Genomic DNA, 22,620 nt, shown 5'->3' with positions numbered 1-22,620 from the left:
TCATATGGCATAGCGGTCATGCGCCAGAAAATTGTATTATAGCAAACACTCATATGGAACTCTGCGTAGCTTGGGCTGTCACATAAATATGATGTATGAGCAGTTTCTTAACAAACAGCCTGTGTGCAGACAGAGGTCAATCATTTTCCAGGATTCCCATGGATTTCTCGGCTCATAAACATGTGATACTCTTTAGGGATTCTGAGCATTACCAGCATTCTTTTGACATATGGCCACAGACTTGGTATCAGCACATGAAGTGAAATTCCAGGTTCCAAGATATGACGACTTGGGATCATTGAGCAAAACACCACACTGGTTGTTTGCTTCCTCATCGAAGAACTGGAAAAGAATGCACCCAGAAGATGGAGTGATAGACACTCAATTAACCATCCTAAGATATACCAGAAAAGATATGGAAACACTCTTTTCATCGTAGCTAAGACATCATATTGCCCTTTTACATTATGAAAATCAAGTATATACTGTCTAAAGTAGTTTATCTGTTCCCAAACTATGTGACTGTTATGTCAGGGATGGCCAACATGCCGTCTTCAGTGGCTGCTGCTCCCATGACTATCTCTGTGCAGCTAGAAAACATATAGCACTCTGCCATCTAAGTTAGCTGTCTAACCACTGCAAAGGCTCAGAAGTGTCATAGTTAGTTTGTTTCCAAGATAAATATTGTTCAGTTCTGTCGTTGGATAGGGAGAATCCTTGCCTTTGGATTAAATTTTCCTGTAACCGCCTAAGGCAGAATAGTGTAGCATACTATTATAAACAAAGGGGCATTAGATAATTCGATTTCTTAATATGAGATCTGACCATGGAGTTGGGAATCCATGCTCCAAGTCTCTCATTCCTTGTTGGTGCACAAAGAACCACACTGGCTGCCTTTCCAAAGTTGGGAAAGTGACCTCGGGGAGCATGCAAACATAGCAAGGAGGAAAGGCGACTGGGTCTGCCATGATATGAGGTATCCTGGCAATATCCCAGCCTCCTTCCCTCCTGCTCCAATGCGTTTCAACTAGATGGCCTGCAGTGTTTATACTGCTCCTCCCACTATGCACTGCATATTTGTAAGCCTCCAGGTTTCAGAGGTTATGATCCTCAATGGTGCAACCCACAGGACTGTAAATAGATTTTTTTTCTCTCAGTCATTATTATGCACTTTTAAAAATATTATATTTCTTTATGCTATATAATTATTTGTTTGAATATAACAATTATACTCCATTTAATTCAAGAAAACTCTGCCCAGTGGCATTATTCTGGATTTTGGCTTTCTGTACAAGCCAAAACGGGAGGGCATACTTCCAGGGGTCAAAGGACCACATTCCCCCGGAAGGGGAATATCGCAGCCTTATCTGCTGAATGTGCTGACACAACTGGGCAGCAGCAAGTGGCACAGATGGGCTGCTTCAATCTGAAAGGATGCTGTGGCACAAAAGGGCCAAGGAGTCCATGGGCTTTGCCCTGCCCATCCCAGCTCTCAAGGAAGGCACTCAGCTACAGACCAAATACTTAGGAAGCCTTGACAGATTTTACTTTCTTCTCTCTTTTGTGGGACACACAATTCTTTCCCTACCCTACACTGGTAGTCCTTTTCTACCTTAACCAACTTCATGAATTATCAGGAATTATCATGAAGTCTACATGAAAAGAACAATCTCAACAACTTACATCGAGCTGAACCTTTCTTATCCTTCCTTGAAGTAACGGGTGGAAATTGCTATATTTTAGTGGACTGCCATCTTCCCACTTGTTTTCACGTGTGTGAACCCGAAAGTGCAAACCAATCCAAATATTTGGGGGTTTATGAGGAAGCAAGGATGTTATAAAATCTGTTGGGTGAAAGAGAAATATTTGTGTTTTAGAATCAGGCAGCCGGAAGAGACATTCTACAATCTGTTTGCATATGTAAAACAATTCATCCTTCGCTTATGCCAACTGCATTTCCTTCAGCTGCAAATCACCTTGTCTACGAACTGCAATTAGTGCAATACTAGTAAACCAGTCTGTAGCTACCGATGGCAGGAAATTCTGAATTTGCTTAGAGGGCTTTCTTCATCTTTTACTCCAACCCTTAGATCAGAGGTGAGAAACTTCTCTCAGCATGAGGGCCACAATTAGTTGAGGAGAAGATCAGGTCAAAATGTGGGGTCCAGATAACAAGCATTCTGACATATTTTGACTTCTCATGCTTAGGAGACACATTTCCACTTTTTAGCATGGGGAAAATGTGTAAACACTAGAAAGTCAATGAATGACTGGCTGCCCTTCAGGGATGGCTGCCCTGAAGCACTCTCCACAGTGTGTACAGGAAGAAGCCGAGAGAAGGCGCTGCGTCATGGTAAATGCCTGCTGAAGCAGGATGCAGAAGCCAGCTCCCTGAGCCCGGGTCTGCGGCTTGAGAGCCTGGCCCCACAGCAGGGCCTTTAGGCGTGCAAACTGCCTTCTCCTGACCTGCTTTGCAAAAGCCAGCAGTCTGTACAGCAGCCCTTTCCAAGAAGGCAGCTGCGGTGCCTGTCCGTTAATGGTATCTTTCTGACACGCAGGTGCCATTTTGAAGAAAGCCTTTGAGGCTGTGCACTTTGAAGTGGGAACCCAAATACAGGAAGAAGGAGAAAAAAACTAAAAGACAATAGGAGAAGATGAAAAGAAAATGGAGGAAGAAAACTCTGTTCACCATGTCAGAAGAGGACGGTAGAATGGAGAGGTGAGATAGCGTTCCAAATGCTAATTGCTGCGGTGAGTGAAAACAAACTGGGAGACAGACAGGAATCAAAGCTGCATGACAGGGAAACTCTCACATAAAATTGTATTTAGCTTTGGCATGTTCTAAAAGTCTGTTTTGTGCAAACATGTAACCCATTTCTGTGAGTCACAGAAACCACAAAGAAGCAGAGTGTGTTGAGACATTCTTGGTTCAGACACAATGGCCTGGTTTGTATATCAGGCTCACCATGGCTTGTTAATCCAAAATGAGATACATTATCATTTTGAATATGAAATTCTCAATTGCGTATCATGCAAACCTGGTCACTGTGAGCTATTTGAGGGTTAAACCACCTTCACATAACCATACCACAAACAGAGGGTGATGTAAGGGTTGTGTTACCCACAGCAGCTGGGTCCACAAAACATGACAATTCTCTAATTACACCAATCAAGAGTTGCATATTCAAAATGGCAGCTGGCACATGCCATTACTTACTGGGGGTTGAGCAATCCACTCTGTCCTGCAGACAGAGTTAATTAGGGTGTTAAAAAACAAATGTTTCCAATCTGGTTCACTGGTGTAAGCTAAAAAAATCATTTTCTTTCAATGAACAAAATGTAAAGTCACATAGCAATTTATTATGAAGCAGAATCAATTCCATCAGCTATATCTTCAGTGGGCAAAGTTATATTCTCTCTCTCTCTCTCACATACACACACACTCACACTCATGTGAACACAGGTGTAGTGAGAAAGAAAAAGTGTGAGCAACACAAGGTAATGAAATGGAAAAAAAATAGTCTCTCACTATTCAGAACGGGGTTTGTTTTGAGGATGCAGAATATAACAACTGTAAAATTGGATTGTGTGTTAAAAACTCTTATCAGTGGCAATTCAGTTCCTTTCACTCTTGCCTGAAACAAGCAGTCTTCTATTTTGCTGCACTGAGCAGAAACTTTCATGTGCAGTTTAACCATCCCAGATTTAGAAGCACAAGCAAACCTCACATGCACACTACTTTTCAATAGTAGTGCACATGCACATGGTAGGCATGTCATTAGTGGAGCTAGCTGGAGCCAGGGGTCAGACTAGATGGCCCAGGAGGCCCCTTTTGACTCTGTTTCTAGTGTAAGCTTCAGGGTTGAATTTAGCTTCAATTTATCCAGGGTTGAGAAACCAAGTAATATATATATATATATGAATAAACAAAACATGTCTGAGATAAATATCTATATTGGCATATTAAGAAAAGATCCAGTTGGTTCAAGAGGGCAGGGGAAAGAGCACCATTTACCCTTATTTCCACAGCAGGTGCTAGAAAATCTGTAGAATCCTGATGTCTCGCCTATCTCCAGAAACATTCAGAGATCAATGTAATGCCTAGTTTTCTAGATTAAACCATACTTACTAAGAAGCATGGAATCTAGCATCTTACCTTGTTCAGCTTGGTTTTTGATTGAAGGAAGGAACCCATTATACGAATGGCAATATTCACTCGCTTTTCTAAACGTTAGATCCTTAGGTGGCACCAATTGAAAACACTGAAAGAGGAGTATTTTTCTTAAAGCAACATATAGTGAACTGATTACGGTGAGAATTCTTTGATGCTTAGTTTAAGGTGTAGCTGACAAAGCACAACATCAATCCAGGATCGGGCAGATCCTTACAAAAAACAAGTTGTTACAATTCAGGGTCACTCTATGACCTTGCAAATACCCATCAAACTGATTTGGAGACTTAACATCAGAAGATATATTAAAAGTTTTCTAATAGATATCACATGGTCTGAAAAATAAAGGGATAAGGATACTTATTTATTTTTACCTGATCCTGGAAAACGAACCAGTTTTCCGGGCACTTTCTCTGAGGTGCTTGAAAATTCGGATCGTGTGCCTCCAACAGCGATGTGTTGTATTTCTCACAGATGAAAGGGAGCTTGGCACTGCAATCTATGGTGTTGTCTGCAGGAACCATAAACAGACAAGTAAAACCATAATGTTAATATCTTTGTGTTGTGTCCCGCGGTTTTACGGATGAGACCAGAGACCAGCTGGAATTTTCGAGAGAAGCAGTTTATTTCCTGCAGGGACCAAGCACTCATTGGAGTGTGGTCTCGAGCAGAGGGAAGACATTGCTTTTATACTCTTTTACACTTATGCTTGAATAACAGCGAACAATAGGGGAAAGCTACCAAGCCCCATTTGCACATTTATCATGCTAAAGCAAGCAAGCGAGGGTACAAGGGTGTAACGTCTGCGGTGATGCTGGAGCGTAGCCTGCTTTGTTGTCAGCCTTGCGTAGCGTGCACATCCTTGTTCTTGTCCTTGTTCTCACGCGAACAGGACACCTTGACCATGCTTTTTACCCGTGACGAGCCATGCCCTGGCTGCGTGTCCGATTATGAGGGGGGTTACAACACTTTGCATCAGAACTGATTCGTTTGAGGTCCTGTTCACACTTAACAAGAGAGAACCTTGAGCTCAAAAGCAGGACTCACACTTTGCCAGCAGACAGTTGTTGGTTCAACTCACATTATCTCCAGTTTAAAAAACTTTAGTCACAGTGTTGGGAAATGCTTCTTGCTGCTTGAAAGGGCGAGCTGCTCTCCTCAAACTGTAGCTCTTTGAGGTGTTTACTGTGTAGTCAAAAACATGGGCTGTACACCCATGCAGACTTGGCTGGAATGTCCTAGAGCTGAAACATTTAGACAGGAAGCTCATGCTATCTCCTGCAGCATGTGCCTCGAGGGTGATGTTCCAAATGTTTCCCTCAAATAGCAGCACCAAAAAAACTGAGGGAAGCAAGTGAGAAACTTCCCAAAATACTTGTAGCAGAGTAAGAAGACGGACTGTGTGGCTGCACAAGGACCATCGAAAGAACAATAGTTACAGGTAAGCAACGTGTCCTTCTTCACAATCCCTGTGCATCAGGCAGAAGGGTGATAAGCCAGCTGGCTTACCCAAGGAGAAGGGTTCAAGTGCAAGCAGCGTCCCTGCTAGTCTAAACACTGAAGCAGCACCACTTAATATAAAGGCTGCAGACGATGAGCAGGCAGAGGCCTTGCATAGGTTTTAAAGAAGAACACCTCTCAACTGGGGGAAACAACCGGGTACACAATGGGCCTGAGGCAACAGTGAGAGCCAAGTCAGAATGTACTGGAGCCTGATCATTTCAGAGATCCAATCTGATGGTCTTCAATATCAAAGCACCCTTATTTTTGCCACTGTAACTGACAAAGTAAGTATCAGAACCTTTTGAAACACAGCAGGCCCATGAAGGTAGGATAGAATCCATTGCGCTCCTGTGAAGGAAGAACACTATGGAGCTATGATTGCATTTGGCAAGAAGATGGGAAGAGTGGAAGCTTGGTTCAAATGAAAATGTGTCAAAACTTTAGGTAGGAAAGTTGGATCTGTCCTACATGCTGCCTGGCCCAGTGGAGGACCACAATTCTCAGGCTGGTCCGGAAGGCACCTCACTCGATGTCTGGAGGTTATGGCAATGTGCAAACGTACCTTGCATGTGAACAACCTGGGATCACACAAAGCCAGCAGTTTGAAAGGCTTGGGCATTAAGGCAGACAAAACTACAGAGAGGCTCCAGGAAGGAATTGGCCAGGAAACCGGCAGGGATATAGTACTTCAGTCTCACTAGAAGTGTCCAAGTCAACAGATGGAAGCAAAACATATTGAACACAGACAATGCTGCCAAATAAATTTGAAAGGATGATAAAGCAAGTCTTCAATTAACAGAAACTGAACAGGATGAAAGAACAGGAAATAGGATTAACTGAAATGGAGTCAGCAGGCAGCAGGAATTCTCACCCCTGAGAGGGACCCGAAGAGCCATAAGCTATTGTTAGAAGACACTGCAAAATCAGAGAGCACTCTCACAAAAAATAAAGGGAAATGTTAAAAAGTGGTAAGCTATGAAGCAGTAGATAGAAAGACTAGGAAGAGTAAAAATAAAAAAATACACAGCTCCATCATCAAAGACGTGATTTAGTACAGAAGGCTCCCAATGCTGCTGCAGCAGTCGAAGACAGACTGAGGCAAAGTAAGTGTCTCTTAAGTCCTGCCCTCTGGACATGCTTTGGAGGAGTCGGGCCGACTTCCTGCCTAAGATCTCAGCTCAGAAGAGTTCCAACGCAAGATCCCCACGGACACAAACCCCATATATGTGATGCACACAGACCATGAAGAACCACCCTGGAAATATGCTGTCAGGAAATACGTTACCATGGAAAGATAAATTCCAGCCTACAGCTATGCCCAATCTGGTGACAGAAGTTATGCTGCCTTGGTGCGCCCTATTCCCCTGAAGAAAGGAGTTCACAGAGCCATACAGTCGGAAGGGGCCTAGAAGGCCATCGGCCGCAACCTCCTGCTGAATGCAGGAATCAAGACTCCCATCCAAATACCAACCAGGCCTGACCCTGCTTAGCTTCCAAGATTAGGCAGGATTGGGCACCTCAGGCTATATGGAAGCTGGTTATCTCCCGTAATCAAGAAAATCCCTTGGGGTCAAGTTCAGTATGTACACACGCACATGCGCACACACTTGGGTCATATACTGTATATATTGTCCCATAATCTATTCCCCACCCTTGGGTCAGGTCCTGCAAGCCTCAGCCAAGTCCTTTCCTTTGCACCCTGACTGGCATGGGAGTGGCATTAGAAGGAGGCGGCTGGCTTGACGGGCTTGCAGGACACAGAGGGGAGCATTCTGAACACTGGCGATGCACCCACCACGCAGAGCACGCAGGCTGTGCCAGCCACCTGCAGAGCCTCTAGTCCAGTTGTTTCTTGGCTATCTGTGCTGTTAGGAAATGTTATAAAAGCTGCAGAAGTCCTACTGACTTCTACAGACTGCATGAACTCTGAATGCAGGACCATCTCTAAGATTACAAACAAGCCCTGCCAGTCTATATTTATTGCCTTTAATATTTGAAGCAATGTTCTGTCTCTGTATATATTTTTTAAAAACCACGAAAGTCTCTGTGGCTGAACGAAACAAAAAGATTTAATAGGGAACAATAAACTGTTCCCAAAAAGAAAAAACTCTTAAGGGTTGTAAAGGACCTGTTTTAAAAATAAACACCTTACCTCTAAACCAGGTTTGATAAGAAACATGCCAACAATTCCTGAAGTGTCGTTCATGGTAGTATGAAAATAACGCAGAACTAGACACAACAAAGAAAACAAGTATTTTAAAAGTAGCCTTCAGTTGTTATTGAAAGACAAGACGACTAAGTAACAAGCGAGCTATGCTGGCTTCTTTATCTGGCATCTGTTATATTACGCAGAACAGGTTTGCTGGAAGAACAGAGATATGGAGATAGCATCTTTTTCTGCAGCTACTGAACACAGTGATTGTTCCTCAATTGTTAGGTTTCTGTTACTTTCTGCCTTGAGCACTTTGGCCCTGCTGCAGTTCCAATCTGGGGACTCTTTACTTATTGCTTATTCTAAAAATTCTGTCCATGCAATTCCTGATTTGCTTTGGGATAAAGAAGAGGGGCTGGCACGCAATCCTAATCAGCACTAAGATTATTAATTAATTAAATTTGTTACTCACCTTTTTCCTTCAAGGGACCCAAGATGGTTCACATAATTCTCCTCTCCAGTTTGTTTTTAAATTGACCCTGTGAGGTAGATGAAGCTGAATGTCAGTGACTGGTCCAAAGTCACACACTGAGATTCATGGCCAAGTGTAGATTAGAACCCAGATCTCCGGTGTTCCAGTCCAACACTTTAACCACCACACCACACTGCCACAGATATTCCGTTGAGGCACTTGCCCCTTGGCAAGCCTTACATTGCAATCAGTTTGTATCGATGCCAAGGACACTTCCACAAATTTTCAGAAGTGCTTGTGACCCAAGCAGATTGTGCATCTAATCCACTGGTTTTTTGTTTTTAAATATCTGTGAAACTCCTGTGGAAATTTCCTGTGGAAGGTGGTATCAAATTTCAGATGATGAATAAATCTTGAAACTCTTAGCTCCAACATCTAGCCTAGTGCTGCAGCTTGTTCACATTACTAGATCATTATGGGCCAGGCACCAATTTTCAGTCAAGCTTACCTCACAGGGTTGTTGTTGTGAGAATAAATGGAGGGGAGGAGAACTTTGTAAGCCACTTTGGATTCCCTGTAAAAGGGAAAAAAAACAGGGAAGAAATGCAGTATGATAATATAATGATAATGATAGATGGGTCTACATACAGCGAATGAAATCGACTTGTAGAAGGTGTGTATCTCAGCCACCAATTCTGCTTCTGATCTGATAACTGCAAAAGCAAAAGGAGATGTGGACTTAAACCTGGACGACCAAATATCTTTCAGTACAGTTACAGTGCAAAGCAAAGTAAGTGTAACAAAGTGAAAACCTTCTGCATAGTTAGATCATTTATGATCACATCCCACCACCAATCCAGGCTTCTCAGTAATATATTGGGGCTCAAAGCATGAAGCCATTTTAATTTTCATCTTTGAATTGCAGTGCAAGATTTCCCTGCAGCAAAACTACAGCCTGCTGATTAGAAGCCTCTGCGTGGCGGCAATTCATTCGCAAAGACAGTTGGTGCTCTTTGACCACTGCTTGCTCAAATGGGAATCAGGCCAAGACCCTCATGTGGTGCTTAGGAAGCCTCGACTTTCTTGAAATGGGCTTCCTCCTGCACTCCAGATCGTAAGAGTCTCAAGCCCTGTTAACTGTTTTTCCTGCACTTTGGAAAGATGGATGTTCCTACAAGACTAATCTTAATGGGTTTCAATCAAACATGGCTCTAATCTACGTGAACCACGCATTCAAGGGTTTAACCTCTAAGCACCCTTGTTAACTACAGACAAAACTGTAGAAGATGGTCAAGCCAGAATAGAGGAAAACCTTGGTTCTGTTCCCACCACTGGGTATCATACTTCTTACCCATCTTCCTAAGCAGACAGACTTCATTATTTCGGGATAGATATGATTCACAATAAAAGCTATCCATAATAAGTAAGGAATTACATTTGCTATTCTGTTCAAAATTCCTGTCAGTGCTGTGAACGAGGTGACAGAAGCCAAGTCACTGTCATTCTTCGAGCAGAATGCAGATGCTTCTTGATAGCTCAGGTGCTTTTCCGGCACAAACCAGAATTCAGACCCATCAATAATCAGTGCTGGCCCATGAATTCCAACTTCATCTACAAAAAAACAAAAAACACAACAGGCATAGACAGGCATTTATATTCAATAAAAATTACATGCATACACAAACCCCCAAAACTTTGCCACTCTGGAACGTGTAACAAATAGTGGTTAATGCCTTGTAACAATCACACCAAGTAAATCAATAGCATCTAAAAGTGCAGCCGTACATATAGCAAGCATCATGACCTGCACACGCCCCAAGGTGTTCAATGCAGCCCTGAGCCACTGCGTGTGATATTCAGGGCTTTTTCGCACAGTAATCTCTCCAGTTCCCCAGCTGGCATGCCCAAGTATAGGCATGCCATGAGGGCGGCATAGCCTTGCGTGTCCCAACAACCCCGTTCTGCCATGAGGTCGATCAAAGAACTACACAGGGCACTGATTCCAGCGACTGATCAGATTCCAGTCAGTGCACATAAATCCTGGAGGGGAAGAATGAGTTGAAGGAGTCTAGCCAGTCTGCACAGAAAAGGCACATGCTTATGTTCCTATGTGGATCAAGGTCCACGACGGTAATTCTATGAGCAATACTTTTGGAAAGCACGTGTTCCAAATGACTGGCATGATGGGCTCAATTTATAAACAACTCGAGTTCCACATACCTGAGATATCACCTTCCCGCGTTCCATTACAGCAAATGCAAGTGCCCCCATAAGCTTGCAAGCCATGAATCAATTATGACTTCGGACACACTTGCTCACTGCCTGTACTAGCACTCTCCCTGAAAATGTTCGTGGGCAGAGCCAAGTTTCTTTACAAAACTGTGTAAGATTGTTCCAAATTTCAGTTAGCTATTGGTTGCTGGGCAAATATATATTCCATATTATATTCAGTACAGAATTCCTGCTAGTGCTACGAAAGAGATCATTCATAAAGTAATATATTACACATTATATTGCAAAATATATTATATTAGATATGTGTGATGTGTTCATGCTGCTCTTTGATTATAAATCCCCTTAAACGAAGTCCCTGCTGAGACTGTTGGTCTGGAGTTAAGCAGATGGTTCAGCTGGGTACAGAGCAAGGAGCCAGCAGCTCACAACTGAGTGCGCCATTTCTCAAACTGTGGCTTCATACCAGAGTAAGCCATCAGATAAAGCCTCGTGCAACCTTATTAGTTCCTCGTGTCACTAGCAGTGGAAAGCTAAAGTATACTGTCGGGCCGTCTAAAGCAGTGGTGCTGCAGTGTAGCAGAGATCAAGTCAACAGTTCCCTCTGCTTGCAAGCTGCATGCAAGGGTGCAAAGCAAAGCGCCCAGGCCCAGCTGTCAGAGATTTCATTTGAGATCTAAGGCACTTTTCAGTTGCATGTGTGGACACCACCTTAATGTGGGAAAACTCACCTGGTTTATACCACTCTGGTATCTCTGGAGTAATACCTGTGGAGAACAGAAGAAGGAATTGTCATTGGGCCTGCTGATTTTGCCTTGGTCACAACGGAAAGGGCAGAGAGAAATGCGCAAGAGCTTTGTTAAACAATGTGTGGAATTGCTTTGTCTCTTTATCAGAAATGCACAAGCAGTGTGGTAAATATACATCTCTTAAGCATGGGCAAAACAATAATTTAAAAGAAAATTAAATCAAGAGTATATAGTGATTTTGTCACACCCTGCAAATCCAGCTTTACTTGGTCAAAAATACCAAGAAGCTCTTGGAAAGACTTGGACAAAGCCTAGGACTTGGTGTGGTGGTTAAGAGTGTTAGATCCAGGTTCTAGTACCCGCCTGGCCATGGCGCTCACTGGGTAACGCTCGGCCAGTCGCAGACTCAGTTCAACCTACCCCAAAGGGCTGCTGTTGCAAGGATAAAATCAAGCTATGTGATGTATGTCATCACAGTTCAGGTTCCCTTGGCCTTGCAGTTGGGAGTCAAAGGAGCAGTTGGAACTCTCAGAAAAGAGCACAGTAGCATCATGCTGTGCATTTTATTTTCCTAAATTCTGCTGGCCCAGGAGAAGGCACTTAGGCTCAGCAGGATACTTCGTATGCCGCTGGTCCCAGATCTAATCCTCAGCATCTTCAGGCAGGGCTGAGAAAAACCGGTTGTGAGTAGCTGCTGTGCAACTTCAGTAAAGGCTGGTTTGCCAACCCAGCATGGATTTTATTGTTTGGAAACACTGGCCTCAAACGCTGCTTTTACTGCATAAAGTGGCTAACTCAATCAGCATATTTTCCTCACACTAACAATATATGAACAGCTGCCCTCAAAGGTGCCCAAATTCTGCCGCTGGCTGCAGTTGCCTCCCTCTTCCTACTGATGGGGCTTCTCCTCCTGATGAATGTGGTCACATGGAATAGGAAGTATGAGAGCAATTTTTAGACAAAATTCTCTAGCCAATAAAAATTGAGCAGTGAATATTCAAAAACTGATTTATGCATCCCTTATAATCATCACTATAAAAAAGAAAGAAGAAAGCCTTCAATCTTGGATGAAAAGAACTCTGGTTCGAAAGAAATCTTTATTAAATTCTGTGTCTCAGATTGCAGAAATCTGGGTAGGCAGCTTGTGTTGGCAGACATAACAAAATGAAGGTGAAAACATTTCCTACCCCAACCCCACAGTGTGTGCTATATTCAGGACCTATACCGAATACAGTGGCACTCAACTTCTAAATGAACATCCATAGGACAGAGCTGTACAATACGTTTGCAACTGAAATTTACCTTTAGAAATCTGGCACACCCATTCAAGCTTTGCACCACAGTGGAATGGTTTTAAATAGAAATCCTCTTCTCTGTCTCCAAAAAGGTGAAATGACCACATTGCTCGTCGCATTGCTCTAAGAGTCTGCTCAACAGGAAGATAAACATGATGAAAATATGTAGCATTGGTATTCAGTATATTTTCCTGCACACATGCTGTAATATCATGCACGTTTATGGACAATTAAATTCCACTGTGCTCAGTGGAGTATACTCCTAAAGAAGCGTCTAAATGCCTAAGTCAGCTCTTAATAAATCCCATTTATCTCCTGTGTGCTTTAAAAGATAAAATGTACAACTAATTAGTGGCCTGTGCATAAGAATTATGTGTCCAATGGAACCGCCTTCCAATAATACATGCAGGACTGCAGCTTGAAGGCGATAACATGCGACACAAGAACATGTGTGCTTCAGCAGGTGGTGGGCTGGGACAGAGCTATGTGACACGGCCACAATCCTTAAAAGTGTGCGGGAGCACAGTGATGCCTGATCAAGGCTGTGCATTTGGTTATCAAATGCCATTTGTTTGTGCAATTACTTTGCATTGTTAACACTGATCTTTTTGCTTTCAAGTTTTTAGAAATAAAATACTGATGGAGAAAAAGAGGATGCTGCCATTCAAATACAAAAATGAAAAACAACCTACTGCAAAAGAGCCACTGTTGCTGCATTTTTCAAATCTATAAACTCATTTGATGAATGCTGCGTAATTTTAAATTTTTATTTGACAGTGCACTTGGCTGAGCAATCCAAAACCCTTTTGCCATCCATCCAAGGAGGGTCCAGAGATGCTGCTCAACTGGTGGCGGGGTAGACTATCTGTTCCTCTGGATCAGCCTGTGAAGAGCTCAGCAAATATAGCAATCCTGCCAGTACTGATTCTGCTGGCACCAGGTCCTACAAAGTGGTGTTCAACTGGAGCCAAATTCTATTCATTCACTCAGAAGCTCCAGCCTTGAGCTGGCACAACTGACTTCCCCCCACTGGAACTCACTGGGGGGGGAGGGGAGCAGGTGGGGAAACAACAGAGAATCATAGGCAACACAGAAGGGTAAGATCTGGCTTTTCACATGCCTCCCTTCTACCTTGGCTTTTGCAAACTATTAGGGCTTTGAAATTGGTGGAACGTCTAGCCCAGGGGTCTCAAACTCAACTGACCTGGGGGCCGCTGGAAGGAGAGTCTGGGTGAGGCTGGGCCGCATCACGTATCCCTCCACCGCGGTGGTGGTGGGCCGCTCATCCCACGGCCGGCCCCAGCACAGCCGGCGCTTTGAAGGCCGCAGGGCCCCTCCCCCGTGCCCCCCCCTGTCCCAGCAAGTGGCCCACGGGCCGCGAGTTTGAGACCCCTGCTCTAGCCAAACCTCGCATCCTGCCACCCACTTAGGAAGGGTCTGTTAAGCCACAGCTGCTTGCCCAGGGTAACAGGATGACTTGGGAGAACTCACTTAGGACTTACTAGTAAACCAAAAGTGCCTTGTTTTTACTGAACAGCAAACCAAAAATGGCACCTCATGTTGACCAAGTTTATCAGCCAATTAATATAGCAACTGAATTAATGTAACAAAATGTAGCACAATTTTATGTAAAAGTTACAGCACAATCCTATGCATGCCTACTCAAAAGTAAGCCCCACAGATTTCAGCTGGACTCACTGCTAAGTTAAGCACATATAGGATAGCCTTATTTAGTTATTTGATTTGTATTCCACCCTTTTACCAAGAAAGCTTTGGTGATCAGAACAGTTTAAATGCACCTTGACAGCTGCACAGTCTCTAGTGTCATAGTCATCTTCTCTAAACTCAGGGGACATGACGACAGTAGACACCTAAACAAAGGAAAGAGACAGTTGCGCAACATATTACCTAATTGCATTTAATTCATATGAACCAGCAAGTTGTAGCAACAATACCTGCAGTACTACAGAGTGTAAGCATCTCAAATGGGGGCTAGCAGGCAGTTCCCACCCGGTAATGGCTCTTAGTGAAGTTGTGCTTTGGTGGATTGCACCAAAAAAGTCTTTCAAAAAATGCATACTAACATAGGCCTTTATGGAAGTGAAAGGCCACATTCTGATATTTACTTAGCACTAGTTAAAGTTAAAAGTTAACTTTAAAAGTTAGCTCATTACCATCTGGAGCTTCATATGTACTCCTATGAATATACAAGGTGTCATAACTTGAGGGTTCCCTATTGATTTTACAGAGCAAAGCGGAATGTGTTCTGTGGAACTGGTTCTTCTGGTGTAAGAAGTGCAGCAGTTCTTGTGGACAGCAACTTCCATGTTTCTTGATGCCCTTCCACAAGCAAGGACTAGATCACTTCTGAATCAAGTGATTTCTTCCACATCCACCTACATTCTCCCAGTTAGGATCTGATCTTCCTTTACTGTTGTCAACTTACCGGCTTATCGTCACTCCACTGCCATGATCCTGGTGACTCTGGATTCCTCTTATTTAGCCCAACCCAGACCCATCTGTCATCACTGAAAAAAGAGAACATTTCGGTACAAAGCTATATTTCAACACAATTACTCTAAAGCTGTGTATTTTATCACAGTCAGCTTATAAAGCAATTGCCTCTGCAGATTTCTGAATTTTCAGTATGGTGGGGAATATGTATTGTCTGCCAAGATGCCCTCTGGGCCAGCCATTTTTGTGTTCAAATGGACATTTCCATAGGAAGCCAGAATCTGTATTTCAGCACTGAAGCAGAAAGGTGGCATGCATTTGGAATACATGTGGTGGACTCGAGGCAAGTTTGTCTCTCTTCGGAAGCAGAACCTACAAGCCTCAACATGAGGTGATGCACTGCAGTCCCACCCCCTTACCATGCACACAGTACTTAGATGTAGAATTGATTAAAAATAAGAAGCATTAACTTTTAAGATATTCTAAGCAGGTTTTCATGCCATGCTATGCCACTTTGAGAATAAGACCGCATGGATTGTTTGTTCATTTGCTAACTCCAATGGACAATCATGAGCTCTGTGGTTTCCCATGGCATGTTTCCATCCCCCTCAGTCCTCCTACAGACTCTGGTATGTTTTTCAGGTGGCTCTGCATAAAAACTCCTCATGTACTTGGTCCGAGACTTTTCTGCAATTCATCTGGTAGGGCTGCTAACTATTAAGAGAAATCCACTCCCATCAGATCACCAAATGGAATTCATTTTCTGAGCCCTTAGGAACACATTCACATGCTTGCCAACATTTTTCTCTTAAGTTCTTGCACTCTGTTACAAGACTACCTCTCCATGACTAAGACATCCATCTCCTGCTCTGCTCAACAATCTTGTAAACTGGGCCTCCAGGTTGGGTTTTCTTTGCTACTGAACACATTTTTTAAAGTTCCTTCATGTTCTGCTGAAACAAGGACACCCACCCACCAAGTGCCATTTCCCCTACAGCTGCCAGTTGCTTTTGGCTACCACCATCCGTCGAGCTTGTTGCTCTCCCTCACCAGCCTCCACTGCTAGCTCCAGTGTGACACACAGACATGGGCTACACGCTCCTGGACTGGGAGGCATATGCAAATCTCATAGCAAGGCTGTAAAAGGAAGAGGAAGGACGTTGTGGAAAGCTCAGGGCAAAACAATACCACAAAGGGGGAAATTGTGCAAATTTTATGTCAGTAAAACTAAGGGGAAATGACACATTCCCTCTTGTGCAGTTGTGGAGCACTGAAAATAACGGTGAAACAAATTACAAACAGGCCTTGACATTCTCCACTATCCATGCTTCCAGGTTTTCAAGAGCAGGGCTGAGAAGAGGGAGGATGGGAGTGGCACTAGTGAGACTGTGAAGAACGGCAGCGGGTTCTGCCACTCCTGCCAGGTGGCTCTTTGGCCTTTCTCAGCCACTTCCAGTGAAGGTGTCCTGGTGGGCTTTGACTCACAGGAAGCCAATGTGGTTATGAACTGCCCAGCAAGTCACGGGCTGTCCGTATGGTTGTACTAGGGTTGCAGGACGCAACCGCTCACCTGGCTGATCAGCCACTGTGGGTTGCCCTATTCTGAGAGCCAGGTCATTAAAATAGAGCTCCTCCTGTTGATCCGTTTTCTAGCAATAACAGCAAGGCTTGGGACCAGGCATGCCTCCTCCCTTACCGACCTGCCTGGTCACCGAAGTCCTCAGATGACATTCCTTTGCAGGCACCACGCAAAGAGCCACGGACCAACTGGAGCCCACCTGCAGAACAGCCCCATTCACTCAGGAGGTGTGGCAGGCCCCACAGCACGCTATTTTGGGTGCCCGCGGAAGACATCCTTGCTCTGGGAAGCAGGCCAGCCATAGTTATAATGTTACCATGTTTTTAACATACTGTTTTTACTTTCATTTGTTTTATTTGTTTACTGTTTACCACTTTGGAATAACACAGTAAAGCCCCACAGTTTTACTGCAAATAGCTAAACTGTGTTTTTCTATTTTCATTGCCATTTGCCACTTAACTGTCACTTTAAACAGCATACTTTAAACAGCAAACTATTTTATGCTTTGAAGATGACTAATCCTTTTTTCCATTCCGCACTTTTTTAGCTGAATCCCTAATGAATTCTGTTTTCACCAGAAATCAACAAAAAGCACATTTCTGACTGGCTGGAGTTTGAAAGAGAGAAAAGCAAAACATAAAACCCTAATACAAAGAAGTGGAGCAGCAGAAAGAAAGAGGGAGAACCCAGCAGCCAGCACAGAATCTTAGAGAAAAAAACAAGTCAGAGCCAATGACAGTCATTCCAACATGCTGCTTGGGCACAGGTGGACTGGCAAAGTCCCTGGCAGCCACGTGGGGATCTGTGAGAAAAGAAACAGGTTCTGCAGTGCAGGACCCTGGGGTACCAGCCAGAGGACTGGAGGGGACAGAGGCTAAGACAACCCACAGAAAGTACAGAAAACAACTCATCCCGCATAGCTTGTTTACAGAGTGGGTTGTCATGTGAACTATTTCATCAACCTTAAAAAGAAAGTTGCAGGACATCCAAGCTTGCAGACAGATTCATCGACTGACTTGCAGCACAATACCAGCAGGATCTCAAGAATATTACCTGATAATTTCTCTCAATGTGGTATGGAGCTCCCTCATTTCATCCACGTGGCTAAAACTAGGAAGATGTCCTCCAAGAGCCTCACAAAATCTCTCTGCTTCTTCCCACGTTCTGGTTCTCAGCACTCTTTCCTTATGAAAGAACTTTATAAAAGGAAACGAAACATTGTAAGCTACCCACAGAACCTAAGGACTAACTGGGTGCATATAAATCAAATAAATAAAAACATCAGACTCAATCCTTTATCAATTTTATATTTTGAGCATTCTCTTTTAATTCTTTGATTTATTTATTTGGGATATTTTTAGGCCGTCCAATCACACTGAGTCTCTTGATGGTCTGTTGTTCACTCATACTGCTTCTGTGTAAGCATTTAATTTTATTCTTTCTTGATCAAACACACACACACACAGTTAGCCAAGAATACATCTTACATTTTTTTGGTTTGGGTACTAAGCTGCTGTGAGCATTATTTTAGCTTTACTCCACTGGTGGAAAGGGAGAAGGCATTTTTTGTCTGACTCACTCTTACAGTACCCTGGAAATTTGTTCCAGACGATTGAGGGTCCTCTGGAACTATGTGGGAAGCTTCACTGTGGGCAGCAAGAGTAATCAGCAATGAGTAAAACATGCTTTCCTCTGCACAAACCAGCAGGAGCTGGATCAATGACCTTCTGAAAACAGAGGATTTTCCATGCACAGAATGGTAACTCAGGGTCCCAAATAGTCTGCTCAGAGCCTGATCATTCACTGAATAAATTAATATAATTTTAGAAAGAAACTGATCAGTTACTGCAATCATGTTATGAAATAACATGCTGTAATGAAACTTTTGACCAGGAAAAAAGAAAAATATCCAGATATTCTACGGGCTTTAATACAAACCAACACAGTACAATATGGATACTGTTAACACACACACACACATGTTCTCATGAAATTACACTAGATCAATTAGGAACTTTAATAGGAATGATATACTACCTTATAACAAACAAGACCTGATCCACTGTGCCACCCTTCAGGGCAGGGGTCAGTGACTTTGGGTGGTACGTCTGGTTTCCTTTTTGGTCCAATGTATTTCTTGCAAATAGAGTAAGCTTTAAATGTTTTGCAGTTCTTGACTTCCCACTTTCCAAGGTATTTTCCACTCGACATAGCCACACATCCTCCAAGCAGAGCTAGAATGTTGATTTTAAAAACTTTCAGCATTGTCTATACTTATTTTCAGAAACCGAACATTGTACAAAACTACTTTCCAAAACACGTAGCCACACACCAATTTCAAGATTTTACCTGGTTCAAATCTGCCCCAGTTTGCATATGTCAACATTTCAATAGTTCCATCAACACTTCCCCAGCTATATTCTCCTGAAGATTTGATATCTTGCAAGCCAGTCCAGAAGTACTTTTCTTCAACTCTGCTATACTTTCTAATCAGACTGTTTATGAATTCTTGTTCAAATCTGTAAGAGTCAAAAGTTACAGATTAAGGAGTAATTACCCATATCAAATGTGCAAATACATCTTACTTGAGGGAAATGAACACTTTGCTTCACAGGGATATAGTGTATGTATTTTCCACATTCATATATTTAAGAAGTACATAAGAGTTAGCAAATTAGACTTATCTCTTGCCCACCAATTATATTTTATTCATTCAAAGTGAAAACTACACAATACCTGTTCCCTATTGTGAGATTGCATGATTTTCCAAATGAGACTTCATTCTCTTCGACTTTGTAACAAAAATTTCCATGCTTCTTCCATTCCTAGTTTGGAGAATGATAATCTTTTACTTTTAGATAAATGCAGCATGCCCAATTCCCTTACCACATTCACACATAATGCTAAACCAGGATTCCTGGCTTACTTTGAATAAGGCATGCATTTCTTCCTCCTGTCACAACATGGTTTGTTGCTAGCTTACAATTCTACCTTGCCTGGGACCAAAAAATGAAAATTCTGGGTTCAGGTGGCACAGTAAGATCTTCTTTGCTGCTCAATTTCATGCACTTGTAGGAGTGAAGGAGAAAAGGGGGAGTGGACAGGCTGCATGCACTAGCACACAACTTATCCATAGTTATGTCAGGATAGACACGTACAGGATCATCCCCTGAGACATTAAAATAGCCACTAGGCACAATACAGGTGTTTACTCTTTTATTTAGTATAAGAATTGTAAATAATTCCATTTTATTTTCTGTGTTTATTATTACTGAATATGAAATGTGAAATGGCAAACATGTTGAGCAAACGGTAGCAAATTATGTTAAATAAGATCACCAAGATTAATTAAAAATAGAATTGTTGCTATTGCCTTACCCCATCTGTAGGACAATCCTTAACAGGTTTTGGTTTATCCAAAACCTTTCCTTTTTTCATGCACACGTATTTGAGTTTATCATCACAATGTAGAACGTTCCATCGGCCCCACTATAAACAAGAGGAAAAAGCGGGGTTGTCTTTGTTAGACACCTAAAGTCTCATTCTTTTTATGTTGCATATAAACACACTTCTTCAATACTGGAATAAAGGCAGATTTAGCCAATTCTCAGCTTTTCCCATGTCCTTCTCCTCAAAGGAGGGATTCCCACCTTCCTCAATGCCTTCTCACCTTCTAAACCCCCCATTAATCACTGTTGCTTATGCACCTTGGCACCTCCCATTTATCTACCATGCCTTGGAGAGACCAATCAGCAGGTGTGAAAGCTGGTGTCCCACAAAAGGTGAGAGATGGCTGTGTATGTTTCCTCTTACAGAAAGCTGTGAGCGACTGAGAAGACATGATAGGCCCTGTGTATTTGTTCTAAGGTCTGTCATTTTCTTGTTCTAAGGTCCATTAACATGAACTACAGCTGTAGAAACTGGATATTTAATGCTTACTCCTATGCATATTTGCATGGGAGAAAGTTCCACTGAAGTCAGAGGGCCTTATTTCCTAGTAAACATGCGATAATAACCCCCTCCAAAACTAAACAAGCTATACACATACACAAAAGCACAATATAAGGCAATTTATGAATTTTATTCCCTGCTCTGAAATGGGATAGGCACTTTGAACATTTAATTATAGAATATAGACGTTCCTTACCTTTCCTGAGTAGGCAACACAGTTAGGAGTGCTGTTGGAAGGAATTTTTGGCTCATTTTGATCCCAGTAGGTAAAAACCACGTCGGAGCCATCTGACCACTTAAACAAGGCTGGAACTTCCTCATTGATAAACCCTGTCCATACTTTATCTTTTGTTTCTATATTCAGAAATGCAAGCAAGCAATTAAAAAAGAATACAGACAATGGAATGACAAGGCACTTAGAAACAATGGACAGCCAATAGGTCAGGGATGCTTTAACTTGTGGTTATACATTAAGTAGGGAGGTGAACTTGATGGGTTTATTGGCCTCTTTCAACTATTCTTTGAGTCCATGATTAGTCATGTAATCAGAACAAGAACACATTTTTCTCCCAGAACTGAGTGGAAGTTCCTAAGACTTCTTACAGTACATTTAAAAGGATGTAGCCACCACAGTGTCATGAGGTAACTCACGCTTCAATTAATTCATACAGCAGACCATATATCAGCTAAAAACTTTTATTGCTACTCACTACAAAATTTACGATTTAACTGATAAGCTCCACTAACGAGCTCCCTATCTCTTCAAAAGCAACATGTGGCATCAAACCTTCCTGTCTCATCTTTCCGCCCGAGGGTGTGGCAGACCCCTGTCCCGTTGTCGTAATTGGGTCTGTCGCATTAAGGCTCTCCTGTTTTGGGCATGTGCCAAACTCTCCGTCATGTCTTTTGCCCTCCTGAACTCTGTTCAGCAGTTTCAGAGCTAGGAGCTGGGGGGGGGGGCACCTTCCTCAGGCAGCCCAGAGCTAGAATCAGAGGGAGCGACTCTTTCAGACGCTTCCCCATCAGCCTGCGGGGGGGTTGTATGCTCAGGGGCCGAGGGATGAGGTGGTGGAGAGGTTTCTTGCTCAGTAGCCTGAGAGCCAGGCTGTATATGGGCTGTCTGAGCACTGGTTCTCAAATATAAGTCTCCTTGGTCCATTGCCAAACTCTCACTGTTGGCTCCTGTCTCTTCCTCATGAGTAGACGTCTCTCCCGAGCCGTCAGGCACGACACACAGTGCATTTAACCCAGGCTGAATTATGTATTTGTTTATTCTTGAAACTGTGACAAATGGGAAATAATAACTAATCGAAAGCTAATTTCCATTACATTACTTATCCTTAAATTGAGAGAGGTGCTTAGGCTGAATACTGTAGATCATTCTCGGCTATGTTTAGCCAAACTTACCATTATGGATTTGTGTAACAAGTAACTCCACATCTGCTAAGGAATTTATGCTGATTAAGCTACTACTGCTCGCACTGCATGAGTGATATGCATCTTTCCAGGAAGCGGAAGCGTTCATTAGCATATAGCAAAATCCATTGTGAGGATACCAGTTAGAGTCACACTGGGTCTCTTCATAGTTTTGAACTCCTGGGAATAAAGAGAATAAGTGAATTATTTGCTGGTCAATATACACTGGGAGGTGATGGTAAAAGTCCCAACCTCTTAAAAGCACAGAACAGAACTAACGTGCAACTAACATGGCACAACCTGACCATACACTATGGAGGAGCTGTAGCTCAGTGGCAGAGTACATGTTTTGCATTCAGAATATCTCAGGTTTGAACCTTGGCATCTCCAGTTAAAAGAGCCATTAAAGACGTGCCTGAAACTAGAGAGCTGCTACCAATCAGAGTAGACAATACCTGGCTAGATGAGAGAGACAGTTTGACCTGGTATAAGGCAGCATCCTTCTGCAAAGATTCTCCCACTCAATTTTGCAGTCACATTGAAATGCTTTTCAGAAATATAAATCAAAGTAGTGCAGAATAAATCATGCTAACATCACATCTTGGAATGTAAGTGCAGTACATTCTCTGCCACCTCCACTTCTGCA

General features: G+C 42.8%; 1 protein-coding gene across 1 annotated transcript in view; it reads right to left on the bottom strand.

The window, feature by feature from the left end:
• Positions 1–22,620, bottom strand: part of LOC123021715 (lymphocyte antigen 75-like) — a 61,128-nt gene that overhangs the window by 17,212 nt on the left and 21,296 nt on the right. The window contains exons 7-24 of the mRNA XM_044426744.1: positions 21,966–22,154; positions 20,755–20,912; positions 19,986–20,096; positions 19,344–19,432; positions 18,957–19,126; positions 18,645–18,841; positions 17,661–17,803; positions 15,021–15,102; positions 14,374–14,445; positions 12,582–12,705; positions 11,262–11,297; positions 9,734–9,909; positions 8,947–9,011; positions 7,827–7,903; positions 4,546–4,682; positions 4,157–4,262; positions 1,684–1,844; positions 213–342 (exon numbers count right to left, since the gene is read on the bottom strand). Of these exons, the coding sequence (XP_044282679.1) occupies positions 213–342; positions 1,684–1,844; positions 4,157–4,262; positions 4,546–4,682; positions 7,827–7,903; positions 8,947–9,011; positions 9,734–9,909; positions 11,262–11,297; positions 12,582–12,705; positions 14,374–14,445; positions 15,021–15,102; positions 17,661–17,803; positions 18,645–18,841; positions 18,957–19,126; positions 19,344–19,432; positions 19,986–20,096; positions 20,755–20,912; positions 21,966–22,154 (2,223 nt within the window). The remainder of the gene's footprint in view (positions 1–212; positions 343–1,683; positions 1,845–4,156; positions 4,263–4,545; positions 4,683–7,826; positions 7,904–8,946; positions 9,012–9,733; positions 9,910–11,261; positions 11,298–12,581; positions 12,706–14,373; positions 14,446–15,020; positions 15,103–17,660; positions 17,804–18,644; positions 18,842–18,956; positions 19,127–19,343; positions 19,433–19,985; positions 20,097–20,754; positions 20,913–21,965; positions 22,155–22,620) is intronic.

The sequence above is a fragment of the Varanus komodoensis genome, unplaced genomic scaffold, assembly GCF_004798865.1.
Source record: "Varanus komodoensis strain SLA01 unplaced genomic scaffold, ASM479886v1 scaffold177, whole genome shotgun sequence".
In the NCBI taxonomy this organism is placed as follows: domain Eukaryota; kingdom Metazoa; phylum Chordata; class Lepidosauria; order Squamata; family Varanidae; genus Varanus; species Varanus komodoensis.
This window is presented reverse-complemented; position numbering and strand designations above follow the sequence as displayed.